The sequence below is a fragment of the Tenrec ecaudatus genome, chromosome 1 (genome assembly GCF_050624435.1).
Source record: "Tenrec ecaudatus isolate mTenEca1 chromosome 1, mTenEca1.hap1, whole genome shotgun sequence".
Classification (NCBI taxonomy): Eukaryota; Metazoa; Chordata; class Mammalia; order Afrosoricida; family Tenrecidae; genus Tenrec; species Tenrec ecaudatus.
This window is the reverse complement of record NC_134530.1, coordinates 224,220,287-224,245,785: the sequence shown is the minus strand read 5'-3', so window position 1 is coordinate 224,245,785 and position 25,499 is coordinate 224,220,287. Positions and strand designations below refer to the sequence as shown.

Genomic DNA, 25,499 nt, shown 5'->3' with positions numbered 1-25,499 from the left:
GACTAGGAGAGAGGCCTGGTGAACTGCTTCTGAAAATTAGCCCATGAAAACTTATGAACAACAACAAACACAGCTGTGATTGTGAGCGTGGCCCAGAGCCAGATGACATCTCACTCTGCTAGACATGACGTCATGATGAGTCAAAACTGACTTGACGGTAACTAACGGCCACTGCGAGTGATCAATTCCTCCTGTAAAGGCCCCCAGCCCTTCCCTGTGATTCTGCTGCCATAATTTGTGCCAGATCTTATGTTAGCACCGAAAACCCAAAAGTATCCATTCTCTGTGGCTGACATCACAAGAGTCTGACATAATCAGATTATGGACCCCATGGGTGCCAGAGGGAGGGAAGGGAAGCAACCCTGTGACTGTGGAGTCAGGGCCTGCTCCACCGGACAAGTCTGATTGTCATTCTTCATTGAATCACGTGTCAGAGGCAGAGCGGGAAGTTGCTGACTCTCCATCCATGTCAGCAGAGGAAGTGGAGCCTAGAGTGTAGGGTTGGTGGGTGATGCAGCTTCCATGGGTGTTAGGAATAGTTCTGCAAACCTATCCCCAAATTCAAGTTTCAGTCCCACATCCAGAGACTACAAAGATCAGCCAAGTCCAGTTCACTTCCGCTACCCTACATCATCCCAGCTTCAGCAGGCCTGTAGCAACTTTTACGTGTGTCTGCACCTCTACACAACCGGGCCACTGAATAGCATCATGATACCTGGAGGTAAACAGATTGGCATTGTCAAGGATTTTGTCTATCAAGCGTCCACTATAGATGCTCTTGGAGGTAGCAGTCACGAGATCACAAGATGGATTGCATTAGGTCAAGCTGCTGCTCAAGGCCTCTTTAGAGGATTAAAAGGGAAGGATGCTACTTTGAGGACTTAGACGAGCCGGGCCCAAGCCATGGTGTTTCCCATTGCCGCAAACGCATGTGGAAATGAGACACTGAATAAAGAAGACCGAAGAAGAATCGATGTGTTTGAATGGAATCGCGGTGCTGCAGAAGAATATTGAAAGAACCGTGAAAGCACAAATCGGTCTTGCAAGAAGTATGGCACCTTGGAGGCTGGGATGGCAAAGCTTCATCTTACATACGTTGGACACAGTGACAAGAGAGACCAATCGCTGGAGAAGGATATCAAGCTTGGTAAATAAGAGGGGCAACGAACGAGAAGAAGTCTCTCAAGAAGATGGATTGACGCCATGGCTGCAACAAAGGGCCCAGGCACAGGAACAATGGTGAGGATGGCACAGGGCAGGGCAGGCTTGTTCTGTTGTGCAGAGGGTCACTATGGGTCAGGACCAACTTGATGCCACCTAGCAACAACACACCTCTACAGGCGTGTTCTCTGTGCCTCTGCATGTGTGTGCACATATGTGTGTGTGTGATTCTCTCTTGGTCTCTCTGCGATCGTGAAGTAAAATGACGCATTCAACTTTCTGAAAACAGAAAGAGTTCTCCCACCAAAGATGACACTAAAGTTCCTCTTACTGTTGCTGAGCACCTCCGTCAGATGGGCGGTGCGGGTCATCCCAGTGGGAGTAGAGTGGCTTCTCATCATGGGTTGTTTGTTTCTCTCTGACGTCTTCTCATGGGTTCAGTGGTCAGAAATCCAACTTCCTGAAGTACAATGCTGTTACCAAGTGGACGATATCTAAACACCTACAATGAGGACCAGTTAATACAATTGTTACCCAGATTTGTGAACCAACCACTTTACACCAAAGAGGGAAAAAATGGAAGGTTTTCCCCAACTTCTTCAGTCTCAAATTGATGAAGCATACAGTCAAGTTGCATGGATGGTTACCGGTGACTGGAATGTTTAAGCTGGGCAACAGGAGAAGGATCAGTAGCTGCAATGGATGGCCTTGATGATGGAAACACTGCCAGAGATCATATGAAAGAATTTTGGTGTTCAACGAATAGCCTCCTCGCTAGAACTATCTCTTATCCACAACATAAACAATGACTCTACCTTAGCAGATGGAATACATTGGAATTGAATCAACTATATATGGGAAAAGAGATGATGGAAAAGCTAATATAATCAGCCAGAACAAGGCCAGGAACTGGCTGCACAACAGGCCAGCAATTGCGCACATGAAGTTCAAGTTAAAGCTGAAGAAGTTAAAATAAATACATGAGGGTTAAAGTATGATTTTGTGTATATCCCTCCTGAACTTAGAGATCATCGATGTATCCATAATTCCACAAGTAATAAAGAACAAAGTTGTGGCTAAAAAAGAATACATTTGATGTATGGAACACGAATGACCCCAAACCAGGTAAGACATCAAGGACACCCTATATAAAGAGAACAAAGAGTTAAAAAAATTTTTTAACCCCCCCCCAATTTTTTTAATTAAAAAAATCCCACAGGACAAAAGGGAAAAAACCAAACTGAATGTCAGAAGAAACACTGAAATGTGTTCTAGAGTACAGAGCAACTGGAAACCAAACCAAACCCTCTTGCCATTGAGTTGATTCTGACTCAAAGCAAACCTATGTGATAGAATAGACCTGCCCCCGTGCGTTTCCAATACAGAAAGTCTTAACAGGAGTAGAAAGCCTCATCTTTCTTTCAAATTGCTCCTGGTAATTTCAAACTGCTGACCTGACAGTTAGCAGTCCAACCTGTAATCCACTATGTGACCAGGACTCTTGTCTCTCACTGCCATCCAGTGGATGCCAACTCATCTCGACCTGCCTTGCAAGGACCTAGAGTCAGGAAATTCAAAGAGAAGCGCATTGGAACAGTCAGGTTTTGTGTCAACTTGCCTGGGCCAAGATTCGCCTGTGTCATGATGTAATATAATGTAATCAACTCTATGATGGGATCTTCTGTGAGAAACCAAGGAGCTGTGGGGAAATAGGATGGAGTGGACCCCCTTACACTGGTCATAGCCTTGATAGCCTTGAAAGGAAGCTTGACTGAGGGTGTGTTGTTGTTGTTAAGTGCCACTGGGTCCTTCCAAACTCAGCAGCCCTCTGCACAGCAGAACGAACCACGGTCCTGTCTGGCGCCATCGTCACAATCATTCCTGTGCTTGAGCCCACTGTTGCAGCCACTGTGTCAATCCACCTCTTTGCGGACCTTCCTCTCTTTCAATGCCCCTACTTAATCAAGCATGATATCCTTTTCCAGAGATTGGTCTTGCCTAACAACATGTCAAAGTACTTTTTAAGTCATTTTATTGGGGCTCATACAACTCTCATCACAATGAATTTTCACCATCCATGCCTCTAAGGAACATTCTGGCCTTACTTCTTCCAAGGCAGATGTATTTGTCCTGTAGGCAGTCCATGGTACTTTCAATAATCTTCCCCAGCACCACAATTCAAATTCATTGATCCTTCTTTGGTCTTCCTCGTTCAATGTCCAAAATTCACATACATATGAGGCCATTGAAAATACCAGGGCTGTGGGTCAGGCGCACCTTAGTCCTCAAAGTAACCTCTCTGCTTTTCGACACTCTAAAGAGCTCTTATGCAGCAGCTTTTTAGATATAATTTTTGGAAGAAACACCAAAGAATACACACACACATGGTACCCCCTTAAAAAAACGGAATTTTAAAAATGCTATGCATTTAAATTTTTCCTTTTATAATAAAACTTATCACCTTCAAAGTACTCTCCATCACACTTAATACATTTGTCAAATCTGTGATTCCATTCTTGGAAACATTATTCAAACCCATCTGTTTGGATGGCTGACAGCACCTCCCTCATTTTTTCATTACCTTTTCTAAGTCATCAAATCGCTGTCCTTCGTGTCCCTCTTCATTCGAGGAGACAAAAAGAAGTTGCATGGAGCGAGGTCAGATGAGTAAAGTACATGAGGTAAGAGGGGCATGCTGTTTTTTGCCAAAAACGTGCAGAGATGGCTGCATGAGCAGGTGCATTGTCCTGGCGGCAAAATCAGTCCCCTGTCTGCCACAAATCAGGCCTTTTTGTCACATGCTGTTATGCAATCTTTTCAGAACCGAACTAGAAAACTCGGTTAACAGTCTGCCTGGTGGAGCGAACTCCAAATGCACTACAAGTCGGCATTTTCATCCATTCAGGAAATTAACAAACCTCCAGAATAAGGTTTGTCATCAACCGACATTTCACCTTTTTTGAAATGAGAAAACTACTCATGCACTTGAGCTTTCCCCCATAGAGCTGTCCTTGTAAACTGTGTTCAACATCATAACAGTTTCTGTGGAATTTTTCCTGAGTAGGAAACAAAACTTCACAGTCGCACACTATTCTCTGAAATTGGCCACCACAGAAAAACGTGGTTGGAGCGAAACTGCTTTTATGACAAAAAATTCACTGTAACCAAAGATAACCTTCCCAGGCCATCAGGTGCACTAAGAGCGAGTTGGTCTATGCTCACCTAGTGGACAAATGCCACTAGGAAAGCTCTGTTCCACCCAGCCACAATTCCTGGATTGTGTGTGTGTGTGTGTGTGTGATTTTAGCTAAAGAAAGTGACTCACACAGTTGTAGAATCAGATATAATATATATACATGTATATATATGTGTGTGTAATATATATATTCACTGGTTTTACCGGTTTTGCTTCTCTAAAGAACCTAATACATACTTGGTATTTCTCAAACTGAAAGAAATGAAGAAAAGATTCATGCTTCAAGTTGTAATATTGAAGGATTCTACTGGGCACAATATTTAACCATTCAGAAAGTATCAAAAGAAGGTGAAAGGAATGCACAGAGTCTCTATGGGCATTGAGTCGTTTCAGAAGACAACATATGATTGAGAATTGATGGAAGACTTCCAAGCAGCATTGACGATGCTGATGAAGAACAAGGCTCCAGGAACTGACTTACTAACGATTGAAATGGTTCAACAAGTAGATGAAATACTGAAAATGCACACTCATCTGTGGGAAGACAGCTTATCCAGAGGTGCCAGAAGAAGGACATCATGCTTGGAAAATCAGAGGGTAACTGGAAAAGAAGAGGCCCCTTAATGCGATCGATGTACACAGTGGCTACAATGGGTTCCAACACAGTAAGTAACAGAAGACGACACAGGAGGACAAGGCAGTTTCATTCTGCTGTACATAGGGGGGCTATGGGTTGGAATGGACTCACCAGTACCGAATGATAGCAGGACGACTAAGAAAACAAACCAATGAATGGTGAGGCTGTGGGGAAACCAGAACCCTTAGCTATTGCTGGTGGGAACACAATATGGTACAATCATTGTGTTGGTTCCTCAAAAAAAACTAAGAATAGAATTAATGTCGCAACTCACTGCCATTTAGTCAATGCTGACTCATAGCGACCTCCCCACTCTCCCCTCCCTGTGGGTGTCTAAGACTGCAACTATTTAGGGGAGTAGAAAGCCCAGTCTTTCTCCCTTGGAACCGCTGATGGTTTTGAACTGCTGACCATGTGGATGCCAGCCCAGTGTGTAACCAGAATTCATATATGAACCAGCAATTCCACTCCTATGAATCTACCCAAAAGACTTGAAAGCAGAGATTCAAGCGGAGACTGTGTGCACTAAAGTCCCACTCACTACAGCTAAAAACTGGAAACAACTTAAATGCTGAGCAACGTAAAATGAATAAACAACATGCAACACAGCCATGCCCTGGACTGCTACTCAGTCAGTAGGAGAAACGGCACCTGTACACATTGCAGTGTGCGAATGAGCTGGAAGACATTCTGCTGAGTGAAATAAGTCGATCACAAAAGAACACGTCTGACCTCACTTAGAGAAGACAAATGTACAGAGAATAGCGTTTTTCAATGATGACCGGGGCAATAGGGATGGAGGAGGGGGTTTATACTGTACTGGGAATACCACCGTGCTTCAGGGTAGGGTGCACAACTGTCACTGCTGTCAATAAGCTGCACCCCTGTAAAAAGTTGAATTGAGAAGGTGGAGTGGGGGTGGGGGGTAAACACATCCCCCAAAAAGTAGAACACCGGTCGAGGGTGTTTCTGACGGGCAACCATTTAAGCAAATTAGCTGACGTGAACCAGCTCTGGCCAGAGTGTGGATGGCGGTGGCCTTTTCCACATAACCAAAATCGAGCCTTCAGGGCAAACGTGGTCTACCATTTTCCACCACACTGTTTCTGTCCAGGATCACACTTCATGGAGACCCTTGCTCCCTCCCTCCCGCAGGGCCTGTTTGTTCATTGACACCCGGACCTGGGCCACAGCTGGGGCTTTTGTTCAACCCCAAAGCTCCCTGCCGATCCCTTTCCCCAGCACTGTGCATGGCGGAGTGTGGGATTCCGGGACACCAGCCCTGCCTTTGAGGAATGTCTAGTCCGGTTGACTGTATTAGACATAGACAATAGCGATGAAGCAGCATCGAAGACACCTGTGGACACGAGGAAGACCCTCTTGAATGTGAAGATTAGGAACCAACCAAGCGTCCTGCTGTGGAGGCAGAATCTTACCTCCCTGTAGCAACACCGGGACCAAGGGTTGCACCGGGTTTGTTAGAAGCGGGAGAGAGACTTCGGGATGTGATGATCCGGTAACTTGGGCATGTCTAAACACACTTCATCCCCCTTTCATCTGCCACCATAATTACCCAAGGCATGGTTCCAGGCAGCTCAAAGAGATACCAAAATTAGCCTTTTGCTGACAGCGTTTTAAGTCACTATTGTCTCCTAAGTAATTCAGGTTGGATCACACATCTTCATCAGAGAGGTTTGGGGACACGTCAGAACTTGCCCCTGGTCTCATAAATCTGGTGTGTGTGCGTGCGTGTGTGCGTGCGTGTGTGTTTCCATGCATGTATGTGCACAATATAGGGGCGAGGATAAGGGATGAGAAGCAGAACCCCTCCTTGCCACACCAGCAGAGGACCCCAATCTCTGACATACCTGTCTAAGATTTTAACAAACAGCTGGGCCTCTTGACTGGGCCACTTCCAGCAGCAGAGGCTAAAAGCAAACACAAGACTCCAACCCCAGCACATTACCTTTCAGGCCTCGGAGCCCCAAGTACCCACCTCCAAGCCCCCACACCTTCTTCCCCGGCTCCTCCCCCAGACCAGGATCCCTGGTAAACGCCATTGCCATTCTACTCCACCCCTCCTCCCACACAGCTGAGGTCAGCCTAGCCCAGCCTCTTTTGCAACTTGCCGAGCCTGTGCCAGAGAGAGAAAGGAGGCAAACTCAGAGGGAAGTGCCTGGCCTGGGCATATGCTTTCTGGCTCTCACTGGTCCTTTTCTCCACCCAGCTGAGCCCGCTGCTCCGTGAGAGCCCTCCGCCCAGCGCGCACTGCCGCCTGCACGGGAGCCCCGGTGCCCAGGGACCCGCCACAGCTGTAAGTAGCCTGGAACTAGTGTAGGTCCCCTTTCCCTGATCCAGCCGGCCCGGGGCTGTTTGGCTTGTTTGGAAGGAATGGGGTGGGGAGTCGGGGGAGGGCTTAGCATCAGGCAGCTGCAGAGTCTAGATCCCCCCCAAGGACCCCTTGAGCTGGAGGCATGGGCTGCGGTCGGTCTCCCGTCTCCCCGTCTCCGCGGAGGGGCAGTGAGCCAGGTAAGGAGGGCTTCCTGCTGGGAGTTGGGGTTCCGCTTGGGGCGCTGCAGAGTGCAGCTGCCAGCTTCTCAGCGCCCCCGCCCACTGCTGCTGCCACAAAGGACCCAGAGGGCCAACCAGACACTGGGAGCCTTCCAGAGGGCTGGGTCCTGTTTGGGCCCTTGCCAATGGACAGGGTGCCTTCTGGAAAGGAGCTGAGCCAGCCAGCGGCTTACACGGGGAAGGGAGGGCCGGTGGAGGAGCGAGCGCACGGTGTCTCTTGCTCTAAACTACAGACAGCTCTCTGTTCACCGAAATGGGATCCCAGGCAATGAACAGAGTCTGACAGACCTGGGGTGACCACGAGCTGGAACTCAAGAATCCATGGAGCTTTGGGGTCAGTTTAATGGGCTCTACCACTGTCGAGGGATTGTAAAAATAATGTATTTCTGCTTACGAACCAAGCCCGGCCTCATCAAATCCCATCGGGATAACAGGTGCTTGCGCCTCAGGCCTGTAGCATGCATGGATGATGGATGGAAGGACGGTTCTTTCTGACACCTGTATGTTCCCAGCACAGGGTAGCATGTGTACAGGGGTGTGGTGCACTGCCCAGCCCTCAGGTCTTGACAACTACTTGCTGAGATAGAGCTAATACCCCCAAATCATAGCTCAGCCTCCTGGGCCCCAGGAGTGTGGGTGCACTTACTGGAAAAGTCAAGACTGGACCTGCTGGGATTAGGATGGGTAAGACAGACAGGACCGCAAGCATTCCTGGGAGCTAATTAAGCCTTGTGCTCCCTCTAACAAAGCCAACCTGTTGCCTCGGACTTGCCCCCGGTGCATGGCAGCACACGTCGGTCAGAGTGGGACAGTCTCCGCAGGGTTTCCACAGGCTGGCTTTTCAGAAGCAGATCGACAGGGCTTTTGGCCTCTGAATCGCACAGTAGATTCAAACCACCAACCTTTAGGTTAGTAGTTGAACACAAAGCACTTACTCCTAGAATTTAAAAAATCCCACTACTTTCTTGTTTTTAAACTTTCTATTATGCATTGGGGAAGGTTTACAGAGCAGACAGATTTTCAGACTCAGATTCAACAACCTACCAACCCCCTTGGCGTCTTGCCTTGTTGCCATCATGCTTTTCCCCAGCTCCCTTTGTTGGCTGTTGTCTTCCTCTTCACCCCAGCCAACTCCGCGAAGGGCAGGCGAGTCCCTGAACAGAGTGGGACAGAGCTGGGTTGCCCACCCTGGCCTACGCCTTTCCCTCTCCTGCCTCCCCTTCCCCCTCCTGGCAACAACCGAAGTCTGTTTCTTCTCATGGAGAAAACTTTTCTTGATTTTTAGAAACATAACAGTGGCCTTATACAATAGCTGTCCCTCTGGGATGGACTGGTTTCACTCCACATAATGTCTCCAGGTTCATCCACAGGTGTGTGGGGTGGGGGTTGGGGGGTGGGGACAGACACATTGCTTTTCTTTCACATTGCCCAACATCTCACTGTGTGTATTTATTTATCTCATTGTGTGGAGGTGCTTTTCTTTTTAAAATCATTTTATGGGGGCTCGTACAACTCTTATCACAGTCCATCCATCCATCCATCCATCCATCCATCCATCCATTGTGTCAGGCACATTTGTACATTTGTTGCCATCATCATTCTCAAAACAGTTTCTTTCTACTTGAGCCCTTGGTATCGGCTCCTTATTTTCCCCTCCCTCATGAACCCTTGATAATTTATAGATTATTATTATTTGGGTCTGTCTTACACTGTCCGATGTCTCCCTTCAGTGTGGGTGTATTTATCCATTCTCCCAGTGAGGAGCATTCAGGTGGCTTCCCTCTTCTTGCTATTATGACTAATGCTATTTTCTAGGGTGGATATAGTTGTCATCTTCCCTGGTGTGGGAGGGGAGAGGGAGGTATTGGAAAGTGGGGAAAGAAGTTAAGACAGTATGTTAGGGTGGGTGGGGGGGAGGATTGGCCGGCTTCAGAGTCCTCCTCTGCTCTTGCCCTAGGGTCTCCCCCGTCTTTCCCCCATAAGCACAGTTACCACCTCACCCCGCATGTGTCAGACTCAAGATTGTGCAGGGGTCCTGGTTGAGAGCTCTGTGGGGGAAGGAAGAGAGGAACAGAACAGGAATGTGCATTCTTGCAGGACTGGTCTTAGGCCCTACGACTCACATTTTTAGGGTGGTGATAGTATAATGGGTCACAAGGTCAGCAGTTCAAGTCCACCAGCCACTCCTCAGGAGAAAGAGGAGGCTTTCTGCTCCTATAAAGAGGTAGTCTTGCAAACCCACAGGGACAGCTCTACTCTGTACAATGACAACACTATAAGTGGAATCCACTCAGTGGCAGTGGGTTTTCAGTGTTGGGTGGGAGAAGCATCAATGGAACCTTCTTTACTGTCAGGGGGCTGAGATAAGCCTGCTTCCAGAGATGGAGAGGGCCAGGCTTCCAGCTGAGAGGGGCTTTAGGGAAAAAGGGGGAGGAGGTCACTGGGCATCAAATGGCCTGAAGGCTCTGCTCTGTGCCTGGAGGCAGGGCCCAGCATTCCAAGCCCACTTGTCACTGTTACTTAACACCCCCTCCCCTGCAGGATGACTCAGCACAGTCTCTGGGAAGCTGCCAGCTTTGAGCCATCTGAGTCAGCTGAGTGGGAACTGGGAGCAGGCATTAGAGGAAGACAGCTACCTGCCAAGTCCAGCCATGCCCTCCGGCAGGTCCCAGCCAGTGTCTACTCCCAGGCCACTGGCACAGTCCTGGTCATCCTCCTGTCACTCCCAGTTGCCCCAGGCTCCAGGACCAGCTTGGCCTAAACAAGCAGCCTCTGTAGATCCCTGCCCTTCTGGGAGTGCAGTAGGAGAACCACAAGTGGGCAGCACAGGGTGGATGGGGAGAGCCCAAAATCAAAGTGGAAGTGAGTTCCAAGAACCTAAGAGCAGTCTCCAGACATCTGACCGTCTGGCATGTGGCAGAGGAGCTGGACAGGCGATGTGTGGCCCCCCGGTGGGAGGAAGAGGCCCTGTTCTGGTTCCACTTTGCTATAGCTCAGTCACCACAGTGGATGGAGAGTATTTTGAAGGTGATAAGGTTGTTTTGTTTAAAAAAATTAAATACATATCTTTGAAAAAAATCCAAGCTTTTTTTCTTAGTGGGGGGGGGGCAGGTCCCCGCTCCTAGGTTGTGCTGTGAAGATACAGCACATGCCACCCTGCAGGGGGTCCTTGGCCATGCATGAAGTGCAAAGGAAGGAGCCCCCTGGGTGATGGTACAGTGTGCATTGAACATCGGACTTCTAACTGGAAAACTGGCAGTTCCAAGCCACCAGCTGCTCCCAGGGAGAGCGGGGGGCTGTCTGCGTCTATAAAGATATAATAAAGGCTCAGAAATCCTAAGGGGAAGGTCTACTCTGCCCCACAGGGTTATTAGGAGTCAGAATAGGCAGATGGTGGTGGGTGATGAGAGTCCATTCAGAGACTCCACGGAAAGAAACCCTGGCAGCCGACGGCTGAAAAGCCTGTGGAGCACAGTTCTGCTCTGAGCCCGTCAGAACTGACCTGACAGCAAATGGGGATGAGGTTAAAAACCATCTGCCATGATCCACGATCGTGTGGATCTGGGATGAGACGTCTCCACACCCATGATCACTGCATGCGTATGTGTGCTCACACTCAGATGGCTCTAGGCTGTCGTCACGCACTCACATACTCTTGTTGAAGAAATGTCCGCTCTTTATCTAATCTACCCTTCCTTCTCCCTCCTAGAAAGGCCTTTGTGTATCTGTCCATAGCCTATGACAAGCATATATGTAATATTACTCATGGTCACGCATGTAGGGTCATTGCTTGTTTTCATAAAATTGGGATCAAACTACAGAAAACGATCACTGATCTTTTATAGTTTAGAATGCAAGTTTTTCCATTTCAATATTTTCAAAACTACCTGGTATTCCAGAGCAGGAATTGATCATATTTTCAGAGAGTCTCTTATTAGTGGAAATGCAGATTACAGCGATGCTTAGACAATTTTCTAATAGAAATATGTCTTCGAACATATGTGTGAGTATATCTGTGGGCTAGATCCCTAGAGTTAGAATATAAGGTTTGTGTAGATTCTGTTTTTTAAAAAATAATCATAGATTTCCACCCCTCACCCCCAAGTTCACTGTTTTGGCCCCATCCCCTGGTTTTGCGTACTTCGATTCTTCTTCTTTTGTGCTCGTCCTCCTCCTTCACCTGCTCCTCCTCCTCCTCCTCCTCCTTCACCTGCTCCTCCTCCTCCTCCTTCACCTGCTCCTCCTCCTCCTCCTTCACCTGCTCCTCCTCCTCCTCCTTCACCTGCTCCTCCTCCTCCTCCTCCTTCACCTGCTCCTCCTCCTCCTCCTCCTTCACCTGCTCCTCCTCCTCCTCCTCCTTCACCTGCTCCTCCTCCTCCTCCTCCTTCACCTGCTCCTCCTCCTTCGCCTGCTCCTCCTGCTCGTCCTCCTCCTTCGCCTGCTCCTCCTCCTCCTCCTCCTTCACCTGCTCCTCCTCCTTCACCTGCTCCTCCTCCTTCACCTGCTCCTCCTCCTTCACCTGCTCCTCCTGCTCGTCCTCCTCCTTCACCTGCTCCTCCTCCTCCTCCTCCTTCACCTGCTCCTCCTCCTCCTCCTCCTTCACCTGCTCCTCCTCCTCCTCCTTCACCTGCTCCTCCTCCTTCACCTGCTCCTCCTCCTCCTCCTCCTTCACCTGCTCCTCCTCCTTCACCTGCTCCTCCTCCTTCACCTGCTCCTCCTCCTCCTCCTCCTTCACCTGCTCCTCCTCCTTCACCTGCTCCTCCTCCTCCTCCTCCTTCACCTGTTCCTCCTCCTCCTCCTCCTTCACCTGCTCCTCCTCCTTCACCTGCTCCTCCTGCTCGTCCTCCTCCTTCACCTGCTCCTCCTCCTCCTCCTCCTTCACCTGCTCCTCCTCCTCCTCCTCCTTCACCTGCTCCTCCTCCTTCACCTGCTCCTCCTCCTTCACCTGCTCCTCCTCCTCCTCCTCCTTCACCTGCTCCTCCTCCTTCACCTGCTCCTCCTCCTCCTCCTCCTCCTTCACCTGCTCCTCCTCCTCCTCCTCCTTCACCTGCTCCTCCTTCGCCTGCTCCTCCTGCTCGTCCTCCTCCTTCGCCTGCTCCTCCTCCTCCTCCTCCTTCACCTGCTCCTCCTCCTCCTCCTCCTTCACCTGCTCCTCCTCCTCCTCCTCCTTCACCTGCTCCTCCTCCTCCTCCTCCTTCACCTGCTCCTCCTCCTTCACCTGCTCCTCCTCCTCCTCCTCCTTCACCTGCTCCTCCTCCTTCGCCTGCTCCTCCTGCTCGTCCTCCTCCTTCGCCTGCTCCTCCTCCTCCTCCTCCTTCACCTGCTCCTCCTCCTCCTCCTCCTTCACCTGCTCCTCCTCCTCCTCCTCCTTCACCTGCTCCTCCTCCTTCACCTGCTCCTCCTCCTTCACCTGCTCCTCCTCCTCCTCCTCCTTCACCTGCTCCTCCTCCTTCACCTGCTCCTCCTGCTCGTCCTCCTCCTTCACCTGCTCCTCCTCCTCCTCCTCCTTCACCTGCTCCTCCTCCTCCTCCTCCTCCTTCACCTGCTCCTCCTCCTTCGCCTGCTCCTCCTGCTCGTCCTCCTCCTTCGCCTGCTCCTCCTCCTCCTCCTTCTTCACCTGCTCCTCCTGCTCGTCCTCCTCCTTCACCTGCTCCTCCTCCTCCTCCTCCTTCACCTGCTCCTCCTCCTCCTCCTCCTTCGCCTGCTCCTCCTCCTCCTCCTCCTTCACCTGCTCCTCCTGCTCGTCCTCCTCCTTCACCTGCTCCTCCTCCTCCTCCTCCTCCTCCTCCTTCTTTTGAGACTACCAGGGACCCCTGTGTAGTAGCATAGTGGTTACTAGTTTGGCTGCTAACTGCAAAGTCAACAGTTCAAAACCAGCAGCCATTCCTGGAGAGAAGGTTTTCTACTCCCATAAAAAGTTAGACTCAGACTCACAGGGGCAGCCCTACTCTGCCCTATAGAGTCTCTATGAGTTGGATTCAGTTCGGCGGTAGTAAGTAAGTGACACTATCCACAGCAGAACATACAAAGTCTGTGGGCAAATTCCATGATCTTTCACTCCATTTGTCCATGAACTTTTTGACTCCCATCTCCACCATGTACCAATCCAACAGTTTCTATATGTATAATTCAAGCATACGGATTATATTCTTCGAGTGTGTGCTTTTTTGGGAAGGTTGTTTCTCCTGCATTATTATAAGTTCATTGCCCCCTCGGGTTCTGAGCTAGTCCTTCCCGTGCTGTTGCCCACGTGGCCCACAGAGGTGGATGTTAGCACAGCATGATGTTCAAGGCAGACAATCTTACAAATGAAACCAAACGGTTTGGTGGTAGCATACTTCAGGGGATAGTTGGGGTTTACGGTTTAAAGATTGTCTCAAAGAAATTGTCTCAGGGGTTCGTCCAGGCTCTATGGCTGCAGAAACATGAATTCCAGGAGAATTTGATGTGCACATTTAGTTTTTATATTTCAAATCGTCCTCCCCAAATTCATAGGCCATCAATAGTACAAAGCCAAGCCATACTCATGCTGTTATGTTGATGCCGACTCATAGTGACTGTAGGACGAGACAGAACTGCCCCCCGAGTTTCTGAGACGGTCACTCTTCACAGAAGTAGAAAGCTCCGTCTTTCTCCCCAGGAGCAGCTGGTGGTTTCAAACTGCTGACCTTGCAGTCAGCAGCCCAACTCACAACTATTATGCTACCAGGACTCCTAGCAGCAGTACAGGGTCTTTGTCTACAGCCCACATCATCATCCTTCTTTTTAATTTTCTGCTACTTTGAGGGATGAAATTAAAAAGGCACAGTAAAACCAGTGAGAGCCAAAACGTGCCTCAGGTGAAACCTATCAAAGCAAGCCAGCTCAGGTGCTTACCGAAGTAGAGAGCGATTGAAAAGAGGGGAGGCTGCACCCTGCTAAACGCGGTGAACTCAAGAGAACTAGAAAAACAAGCTCCAGCTCTCCCCGGTTCTCCCGTCGTTTTTATTTTGCGTTCCTTGGTTGTGAGGTTGAGGGGTTCGTGTTTGTTTCTTAGTCCTACTAGTCATTCGTGAGACGTTTATTGATGGCCGTCTTCCAATGCTTGTGACTGCTGCTAGGTGCTGGCAGGTTGGTTCCCATTCCCGGCCACCCATTTACAAGAGAGCAAAACACTGTTCTGGCCGCGGCCGTCCTCCCGGTGCATGGGTGTTGCAGTGTTCCGCAGTTGCACCTACTGTCTGAATTCCCTGGGGCTGCCGTAACACAAATAACACAAAAGGGTGGCTTTCAAACCAGACAGTTATGACCTCATACGCATGTGAAGGCTGACCATTGAATAGGGAAGACCAGAGAGGAATCTATGCCGTTGAACGATGGCGCTGGAGAAGATTGAAAGGACCATGACCTGCCAGGAAAACAAAACAGATCTGCCTTGGCATGCTCCTTAGAGGCAAGGATGGCAAGATTGTGTCTGGCATACTTGGGGCATGTTGTCAGGAGAGACCAGTCACTGGAGAAGGACATCGTGCTTGGTCAAGTGGAGGGGCGGAGAAGAGAGGAAGACCCGCAACAAGATGCATTGTTGACACATTAGCTGCAACCATGGACTGAATCCTAAGAACCACTGTGAGGACGGCCCACGTCTGGGCCATGTTTCCTTGTGGGGTCACTGAATAGGAGCCAACTGGGTGGCACTCAGAATAGCCTGATACTTACTGTTGGTTTTCCCATTCGCAAAGCCTTCAGCACAGGGTCAGGCAAATAATCACATGCAAAACAAAGCACCACTAAATCTAGGTGTCACGGGATCAGCTTAGGACTCACGGCAACACCATTCACGTCAGGGGCCAGTGGCGCCCCATGGGGCTTCCAGTGGCTGTGGTCTTGTGGGAGTCATCAACAGAGTCCACCCACCCACCCACCTTCTTGTTCAGAGGCAGGCCCAGGTAACGGTGAGCTAAGACTGCTAACAGACAGACCCATCCCAACATGACTACCTTGCACAGCTGGACACCATCCTCCGTCCTCGGGCGAGTCGTCTTCATCAACGTGCTCAGTACTCACAGCAGCTCCGTTTTGGAAACCCCACGTGGGTAGCTTTAAAGGAGGACAGAAATGTCCTCCCTCAAAGCTCAGGAGGCTGGAAGTCCGAATGCCGGGAAGGCTCTCTCTCTGTGGCAGGTCCGAGTCTCAGCTTTTGTAGGCAGGTGCTGATCGCTCACTGGTCTTCACCAGGCATCTGTCATCCCCTTCTTTGTGCTGGCCTGTCCCAGTGTCTGTGCTGGGCCTCACACCTCAAAAGTGAGGGGGTGGTCTCATTATCATAACAAGGGGGTGGGGAATCCTACTTCCAAAGGAGATACATCCACTGCCACTGGGGCAAGAATCATCATGCGTATCTTGGCAGGGGGCTCGGGCCTAATTCAATCCAGAACCCTGCCAATCCCTTCCAAGTGTTGACTGGTGCTTACCTACCAGGGTCATTCGGGAGCTTCTGGGCTGGACTGGCTTCCCTGTGGGAAGGATCACACATGCCTGGCCCCCGGTTAAGGCTGGGATCCTCTTCTGCTTGTCTGGAGCATGGGAACTGTTTGCTGAATGAATGAATGATCCATCTTAATCCTACTTCCTTCGCCGTCTTTTCCCCGAACCTCCACACGCTTGTTCTCACTCATTCAGGATTAGAGCATCCACCTCCTCCACTCACTCACCTGTTCCCACTCCTTCCACCATTCTGCTCCCACTGTGAAATCTCACCCCAACCACATGTCCCATCTCAGGGCCCAGTTTCACTGTAGCTTCTCCTCACCACGGAATTCCACAGCACTTTCTCTGAGCCTCCATTGATCCACTCTACACCCTCTCTGTGCCATAGCATCCGTATCCCTCTACCTTCTCACCTGTCCCTCCCACTGCTGGGATCCTGTTGGTCTCACCTGTGGGTCCACACTCCGAGTCCTGTGTGGGCCTCTGTATGGAGGGTTTGTAGGCTGGATGGGAACCACTGTGAGGGCGGCACACGTCTGGGCGATGCTTCCTTGGGTCACTGTGAATAGGAGCCAGACCTTGGAGAATGAAGGTGGCCTTCTGAGCTAGCCCAGCCCTCCCAGGTGATAGCACGAGGCTTAGACACCAACTATGCTACCAAACGGAGCCTCAAATCACCATGACTCAAGCCCTGGAAGACACACTTACCTTCCCAGGCCTCTGGGAATTTTTCATTTAACTTCTTACTACCTGGCAAGTCTCTGGAGGCTCAGGGTCTGTAAATAAGACTTTTTTTTTCAACCAGAAAGGACCGTGAGTCTTTGGGGTCCAATTGGCTCATTCTCCAAACCGCAGAAATGGAAAGTAAGCAGCCTCAAGGTCACATGGCGGCAAAAAGAGCTCTAGAAACACGACCTCAGGATATTCTATTTAGAGCTCTCCCAGGACCCGGGGAGCACGCCCTGGCCCATCTTCGAGACCTCAACCAGGAAGAATTAGATCACAGCTTCTTCAGCATGTCCGCACACCCAAGGACAGGGGCCGGGCGTTGGGATTATATACGGGGCCTGTCAGTGAGGCCAAAGAGCCACCGAGAACAGTGCCCTGTGGGAGTCGTGATTTTCCTTTCCTTGGTAAACTAAACATGTTTTTAATGTTTTAAAATAAATAATTCACCCACATTTTACCTAGGCATGTGTACGTGCACATGCATGCGCACACACACACATGACCCTCAAATAGTTCATGGGACATTTCCATCATATTGTTGAAAGTGTTTATATACATATGTCTACATACACATATATACACACTTAAGTTCATACACACACACATAAAGCACTGCCATCCAGTCAATCCCATTTCATATCAACCCTGTATAGGGTTTCTGAGCTATAAACCTCCCTGGTAGCAGACAGCCTCATTGATCTTTGACCTCTGACCTTAAGGTGAGAAGTCCAATGCTTACCTGACAGTGCCACCAAGGAGATTTATAGAGAGCCCATTGCTGTCAAATGGAGTCAGGCTCAGGGGGACCCTCTAGGACAGAGGAGAATGCCCCACGGGGTTTCCAAGTGCATGATCTTTAAGGAAGCTGACTGCCCTATCTTCCTCCCATGGAGTGACTGGTACCTTCAAAATAGAACCTTCCAGTTAGTAGCTGGGCACTTTAACCACTGTGCCACCAGAGTTCTGTCTCTATGTGTGTGTACATATGTGTCTATAACATGTGTTTTGTATAATGTGTATATATGTTGTACAAACACACACACACACACACACATCTGCCCAGAAGAGGGAGCTTCGGAAAGTTCATGGGAAAACTCCATTATCTTTCACCTCCATTTTTGTACAAACTATTAGAAGGCCCCCTTGTGTGCACAGACCAAAGCCCTTAAGAAACAAACAAACAAACACACACATTGACAGGTGCATTCTTTGAATAGATGGAGCTGTATTGTAAGTACAAGGAGCCCTGGTGGCATAGTGATTACACATTGGGCTGCTAACCCCAGGATCAGAAGTTCAAAACTACCAGTCCTTCCACAGGAGAAAGATTAGGTTTTCTGTAAAGATTTACAGTCCATCCCCAGGGAGGAGGTTATCTGTAGATCCATGTAATCAGTTCCCCCTTTCCATCCCACCCTCCCGCCACCCTCCCGGTATCACTACTCTCACCACTGGTCCTGAGGAGTCCATCTGTCCTGGATTCCCTGTGTTTCCAGTTCCTATCTGTACCAGTGTACATCCTCTGGTCTAGCAGGACTTGTAAGGTAGAATTGGGATCATGATAATGGGGGAAGCATTTAAGAACTAGAGGAAAGTTGTATGTTTCATCGTTGCTATACTGCACCCTGACTGGGTCGTCTCCTCCCTGAGACCCTTCCATAAGGGAATGTCTAATTGCCTACAGATGGGCTTTGGATCCCCACTCCCCACTCCCCTCATTAACAATGATATGATTTTTTTGTGGGTGAAGGGAGATGTCAGACAGTGTGAGATATGACAAAATAATAATTTGTAAATTATCAAGGGTTCATGAGGGAGGGGGGAGCAGGGAGGGGGGAAATGAGGACCTGATGCCAAGGGCTTAAGTGGAGAGCAAATGTTTTGAGAATGATGAGGGCAACGAATGTACAAATGTGCTTTACAGAATCGATGTATGTATGGATTGTGATAAGAATTGTATGAGCCCCCAATAAAATGTAAAAGATAATAATAATAAATAAATTTTAAAAAGATTTAGTCTTGGAAACTTAACAGGGACCATTCGACCTTGCCCGACGAAGTCCCTGTGAGTCAGAATTGACTCAATGGCAGTGAGTTTGGGTTTGGGGTTTATTGTAAATACAGTTTAATTGCTCCTACCTTTTCAAGACTGGGCTTTCTACTCTAAACAATTCCAGTCTCGAAGCCTTGAGTCAAGGGCCTTTAGATCCTGTGCCACAGCTTTTCCCATGTTAAAATCATCCCATGCTACAGAAACGGCTCAATCATGCCTCATTTACTCAGCCCCTCCTTAGTGGTGCCTGCCTGTAAAGCATGCAGGGAGCCGCATCCGCAGACACAGACCTGCCCGCCTTTCAGTCGCTCACCTCTGGGCGCTCTCAGCAGTGGGCACAGAGGTGTTTCCAAGGCTCTCCGCTTCGGTACCCAGCAGGTTCTCAGAAATGGGACCCCCTTGCCTGCCCACCAGCCACATTAGGGACGTGCCCTTGGATTCTGCCAGGGGGGAGGGGCATGCTGGGCAGCCTTGACAACAGAGCCCTTGTCCTGCCCGCCCGTCTCCCCTCTGCACTGTCCTCTGTTGTCCCTGGTTCCGGGCTTGACGTCTGTGTGACCGCTGCCGCTGTCTCCGAAGGCAGGGCTGGTGGTGCTGAAGGGTGAGAGATGCACCTGTCTTCCGGGGTCCTGGCCTTCCAGCCCCTGGGGAGGGCTCCCAGAGAGGGAAAGCGGGAGAAGGGAGGTGCAGGCGGGGCGGCTGAGCCATCTGCCTCTTTCTAGGAAGCACCCCACCCCTCCCATTCAAGCCTTGGCTGCACTGTGGACTTCTGGGAAGGAGGAGGGCAGGGGCCGCTGTAGTGACAATGGCCTCAGGGGACTCGAGTCAACAAGTGATGACTTCTGTCCCCCTCTGCAGGCTCCGAGGCCACGCCATGAACCCCAAGAAGAAAGTGGATCTGAAACTCATCATCATCGGAGCCCTGGGGTAAAGCAAGCTCAGCTCAGGCGTGGGGATTGGGCCTCAGCCTTCGACCCAAGGGAGGTGGGAGAACAGGTGGGAGACCTCCTAGATGTGTTCCCACACCCCCTGGGTCCCTTTCTGATTCACTATCAAGGACATCCCATCTCAAAGGAGAAAGCTGAGTTGGGGGAGGGGGAAATGGGCTTCAGGGGGTTTTGTCTGTGGTCTTGACTCTGCAATAATTAGCTATGGGAATTAAGCAAGTCACTTAGCATCTTCCTGCCCTCCCACCTCTTCACACACACACACACACACACACACACACACACACCTGAGCATGGCTATAGAGCACTAAGCTCTCTCCACCCCTCTGCTCACTCAACCTGGCCCTTGCTTCTAGAAGCCTCCCTGGTTCCTTGTTACTTGGCCTCTCGTTCACAAAGACAGGCTTGCAGTACTTCATGTCCACAATGCCTTCTGTAAAATCAGATGTGCTGTGATTTGGATGTGGTGTGGACCTATATTCAAACCCCATGTGAGTCCACTTCCAGTCTGTGTTGTCACCATGGCCGCTGCCACTTCTGCTGTTGCTGGGGCTGCTGGCTGGGGTCAGAGGAACGGGCAGCAGTAGTTCTTCGAGGGGCGCAGCAGGAATGGCGTGGACCCAGCCCCACCCACTGTTCCACATGCCTGAGCAGCAGAAGCAGACCAAGCCACTACTGCCCACCTGCCCACTGGACACAGCTCGAGAGCTGCCCCCATTGCTTCAACTGTCTTATCCCAGCCAGGGTCCGGCACTGCAAGAGTCTGAGCCTGGGGCCTTGAAATCCAAGGGGGGATGTCATAGATAAAAGGAGAGCTAGTGCTCTCTGAAAACCAAAACAAAAAGCTCATGGGACAGAGTAGCGGGCTGCCTTGTAGGGTTTTCCAAGACAGTCCATCTTTCTGAGAGCAGTCTGTCTCCCATGTCTCAGCAGTCTTAGACATACTGAAGGTCACGCGGAGGCAGGAGGAGAGGAGCAGGAAAAGATGCTGAGGTAGGGGTGTGTGCTGAGCGTGTGCACCGATGCACGTCTCTGCTTATTGGTTCCTTTCCTCAGTGTGGGGAAGACCTCGCTCCTTCACCAGTATGTGCACAAGACATTCTACGAGGACTACCAGACCACGCTGGGGGCCAGCATCCTCTCCAAGATCATCAGCATCGGTGACACGACTCTGAAACTCCAGGTGCGGCACCCTCCCTTCCCCTCTGCATGCACCTGGAACCCCCCCTCCCCACCCGCTCCAGCTCCTGGGACAGCCACTCCTGCCGCCAAGTGCTCTGGGGACGAGGATACTCTAGAATAGAGGTTGACCAACTACAGCTCGTGGGCCAACGCCTGTTTTGATAAATAAGGTTTGATTGGCACACAGCCATATCCATTTGTAACTTGGACTTTGATGGCATGGTGGGTTACAAGCTGGGCCGCTAATCATGAGGTCAGCGGTTCCAAACCACCAGCCACGCGATGGGAGAAAGATGACGCTTTCTACTCCCATAAAGAGGTACAGTCCTAGAAACCCACGGAGGCAGTTCTAGCCTGTCGCTGGGAGTCAGAACTGACTGGAGGGCGGTCAGTTTGCGCTGGGGTTTGACGGCTGCCTTTCACTCCCCCACGGCAGAGTTCAGTGGTTGCCACAGAGCTGTGGCAATGCCCAAAAGATCCTCAACCCCTTGCTGTCGCATTGATGACACTCATCAATGTCGGAGAGCTTCGTACGGTTTCCATGGTGGTAAAACTTTACAGAGATAGACTGCTACGTCTTTCTCCCAAGGATGGGGCTGGTAGGTCCAAACCACCAACTTTTTGGTTAGCCAGCCACCGGTGAGCCTACAGCACCACACGGCTCCTGTGTGGCCCACAAAGTCTAAAAGATTGACTGTCTTGTCCTTGGAGTGTGGCGGGGGGTGGAAATCCGGCTAGTCCCGGTCTCAGGGTAGAGTACTGATCAAGGAGTGGGGAGATCCCCTAGTTTTGGTGCCCGGGGCATAGTTGGCAGGTAGCCTTAGGCAAGCCATTCCCAAGGTCCGAATTCCCACGTCTGTGGGCTAGGCAGAGCGCCCCTGTGCTGGTGAGGCAAGGACGCAGGAGAGAGACGAGGCATGCGGGGGTGGGAGAGTAGTGTCAGGGCGTCTCCGTGCATGCAAGATGTCCAAGTGAGCAACAGGCCTCTTGCATCTCTATGGAGGCTTTGGTGAAAGATGCCCCAGTTGGGCCTGCCTTCATCCTGGCTGTCTTGGGCGGCTGCTTTCCCCCTCAGATCTGGGACACAGGTGGTCAGGAGCGGTTCCGCTCCATGGTGTCCACGTTCTACAAAGGCTCTGATGGCTGCATCCTGACCTTCGATGTCACTGACCTGGAGTCCTTTGAAGCCTTGGATACTTGGCGGGATGACGTTCTGGCCAAGACCGGCCCCGTGGAGAAGTCCTACCCCATCATAGTGCTGGGGAACAAGATCGACCTGGAGGACCGACAGGTACCACTCCCTCCTTTGTCTCCGCAGCAAGTCCTGTGAGCGTTTCCTAGATGACAGGCACGGTGTTAGGTCCCTCACAAGCAGAACGAACCAGGCACAGCCCTGGCTTCTAGAATCTCTCCCAAACTCCCGCCCTCGAGCCAATGCCGACTCACCCTCTGGAGCCGGGTCACACGGGCCCTGTGGGCTTCTGAGACCATAGCTGTTTACAGGAATAGAAAGCCCACTTTCTCCCTCAGAGTCGCTGGTGGTTTCAAACTGGACCTGGGAGTGCAGCCCAATGGTCACCAGCAGGCCACAAGGGCTCCTTCAAGAATCTCACAGCTTAGGGAAACACGTTTTGGAAGACAGCTACGGTATGAGACAGCTTCAAAAGGTTCATTAAAAATGGAGGTAAAGATCATCAGATTTGATCACCAGCTGTTTGGACATGCCTTGACTACTTGAGGATCACAATGGAGGGGCTTCTGCCGGAGCTCAGAACACAAAAAGGGCTTCCTGGAGGACGTGGGATCTAGGATAGACCGACAGCATGAGCAAAGGCAAGAGACAGCCCAATGTGAGCTGAAAACGGAGGTGTTTTTTTGTGTAGAAATGGGAGTGGAAGAGTTAAGGCATCAGAGAAAGGAAGGAGGCAGATCCCGGTGGAGTCTGAGTTATCCTGTAGGACTGTGTCTCTACCTAGAGACATGTCGAGCGTTTGTAAGTACAGAGCCAGAACTGCCTCTTACGGATTCTAACACTGGAACTCTGTGTGGCCGGGGAAGGCCTCATCTTTCTGCTTTGGAGAGGCTGGTGAATTCAAGCTGCTGACCTTGTGGTTATCAGCCCAACGTGTAACTCACTAGTCACCAGGGCTCCTTCGATTAACATAAACATAATGTAAATGCCCCGGCTCACTGCTTCACTGCTGCTCTGCTCCGCAGGCCCGCTGTGATGGTGTTCACCATGACAGTGACCTTGAATAGAGCTGTTTGGTCATTGCCGGCTAATGTGAAACAAAGCGGAAGTTGATTTAAAACACACTTGCACGAAGTGAAGCCCAAGTGACACCAAAAGGAGCTTTCTCTGTGTTTCAAACAGAGAAGAGGAATGGGGAACTGAATGGTCCTGTTTGAATTACATTTTCAAAATGATGCAAATAGAGAAAAGTAATAGGAGAACTGAGACCTCATTTGACACCATGAAGTGTATTGGATGGATGGGTGGATGCATGGGTGGATGGGTGGATGCATGGATGCATGAGCAGATGCATCATGGATGGGTGGATGCATGGATTCATGGATGGATGCATGGGCTGATGCATAGATGAATGGGCAGATGCATGGGTGGATGCATGGATGTATAGGTGGATGCATGGATGTATGGGTGGATGCTTGGATGCATGGATGGATGCCTGGATGGATGTTTACATGTTTTAGGCGGTAGAGCTGTTAACTTTGTGTTAAGGTCCTGGGAAAATGAATTTGTATGTAATTTTTGAATCTCAGAATCAGTTGCTTGCTTCTCCATGATTTCTTATGGGAAGATTATGATCAGTGCTCAAACTTTTCAGTGAATGAATTTGGGATGAATTGAGTCCTGCAGCCGAGGCGTCACCACAGAGACGACAACGACAGGGACGTGGGGAAGAGTGACTGGGTGGGGAAGGGCAGTGACTCTATGCCTAATTCAGAGACTGAGGAGCCAGAAGCCAGGAAGTGACTGCCCTCACCGGTTCTGCTGAAGCACAGGTTGCCTTTGGTGCCAGCCCTGGCAGAGGGTTCTGCCCATACCTGAGTTCCTGAGTTCCTGTTATCTGTCTGGATTCCCTGTGCTGCAAGCTCATATCTGCACCCGTGTACATGTTCTGGTCTAGCCAGATTTGTAAGATAGAATTTGGGTCATGATAGTGGGGATGGGCAGAGGAGGGAGACAGAAGTATTAGGGAACTATAGGGAGGCTGTGTGTTTTGTTGGTGCTATGCTGCATCCTGACTGGCTCGTCTGTTCCTTGTGGTCCTTCTGACAGGAGTGTCCAATTGACTACTGATGGGCTGTGGGTCTCCACTCTGTCCTCCCCCTCATTCCCATTGATGTGATTTTGTTTGTTTTGCTTTGGGTCTTTGGTGCCTGATACCTGATCCCGTCAACACCTCATGATCACAGAGGCTGGTGTGCTTCTTCCATGTGGGCTTTGTTGCTTCTCAGCTAGATGGCTGCTTGTTTACCTCCAAGCCTTTAAGACCCCAGATGGAAACTAACATCTTACACGTGATACCGTAGAGCAGAGGGAGAGTGACAGAGAGGAAGGCCCTCAATGAGACGGACTGACACTGTGGCTGCGAGCATGGGCTGGAACCTAGGAGCCGGGGTACAACTGGCGCAGAAATGGGCAGTGTTTCACTCTGTCAGGAGTCGGGGCTGACTCGATGACACCTAACAAGGACAGCTGTCGGAGGGCAGGGGAGCTCGTGGGTGCTGCAAAGGGTGGATTGCAGAAGGAGCCAGGGGTAGGAAGCAGCTCCGTGGTTCAGCCTTAGGTCCTAAGGCAACATCCTAGACCTGCTAGGCCCCGCTCAAACCCAGCTCAGCCCTGTGCAAGCACATCAGGCAGCTCTCGGAGTTCTCCAGGCCCGAGGGTCCTTTCCCACCGCGTGGGCCTAAGACTGGAAGAGATACCATGTGCCAAGTCTCAGACACACGAAGGGGGGCGGTGGTGACATGGTGATGGGAGGGAGGCTGCAAAAAATTCCGTGGGACATTTCCAGCATCTTTTCATTCCACATTCCCACCACCCTTTTGCAGGCCCACTGCCATGGAGATGGGGGTCCTGGGGGTAAGCGTTGAGGGGGATGGCAGGGAGTTTGTGGGGATAGGATGGGGTTGCATTGTGGCTGGAGAGAGTGCGATGCTGGGGTGATGGTGATGAAGGTGATGGTGAAACCCTGATCGCTTCTTCTTCTCCTCATTCAGGTCCCTCAGGAGGTAGCCCAAGACTGGTGCAAAGAGAAGGATATCCCTTACTTCGAAGTCAGTGCCAAGAACGACATCAACGTGGTGCAGGCCTTTGAGATGCTGGCCGGCCGGGCCCTGTACAGGGTGAGTGAGTGGCTGTGGTCGCAGGGCCTGCCAGGCTGCCACCCCAGTGCGGACCCCATTGAGGGATCAAGTAGACACAGGCAGGGATGTGGGTGACGCACGGCTGTTCCTCGTCTCAGGCCATTCATTGCTGAGTGGGTTCCCTGGTTCTCCAGTTCTAGAATGAGACATGCCTGAGCTATA

General features: G+C 50.6%; 1 protein-coding gene across 2 annotated transcripts in view; it reads left to right on the top strand.

Annotated features, from left to right (window-relative positions):
- The first annotated feature begins 7,108 nt into the window (after positions 1-7,108).
- The window catches only part of RAB7B (RAB7B, member RAS oncogene family), a 34,637-nt gene continuing 16,246 nt past the window's right edge, over positions 7,109-25,499 (top strand). Inside the window, exons 1-5 of one of the 2 annotated variants that reach the window (XM_075529437.1) lie at positions 7,109-7,308; positions 19,675-19,743; positions 20,820-20,946; positions 22,021-22,236; positions 25,191-25,316. In XM_075529437.1, coding sequence (XP_075385552.1) covers positions 19,691-19,743; positions 20,820-20,946; positions 22,021-22,236; positions 25,191-25,316 — 522 coding nt within the window. In that variant the 5' untranslated portion in view covers positions 7,109-7,308; positions 19,675-19,690. Of the gene's footprint in view, positions 7,309-7,437; positions 7,524-19,674; positions 19,744-20,819; positions 20,947-22,020; positions 22,237-25,190; positions 25,317-25,499 lie in introns of those variants that run through there. The other variant, XM_075529442.1, reaches the window with a different exon arrangement.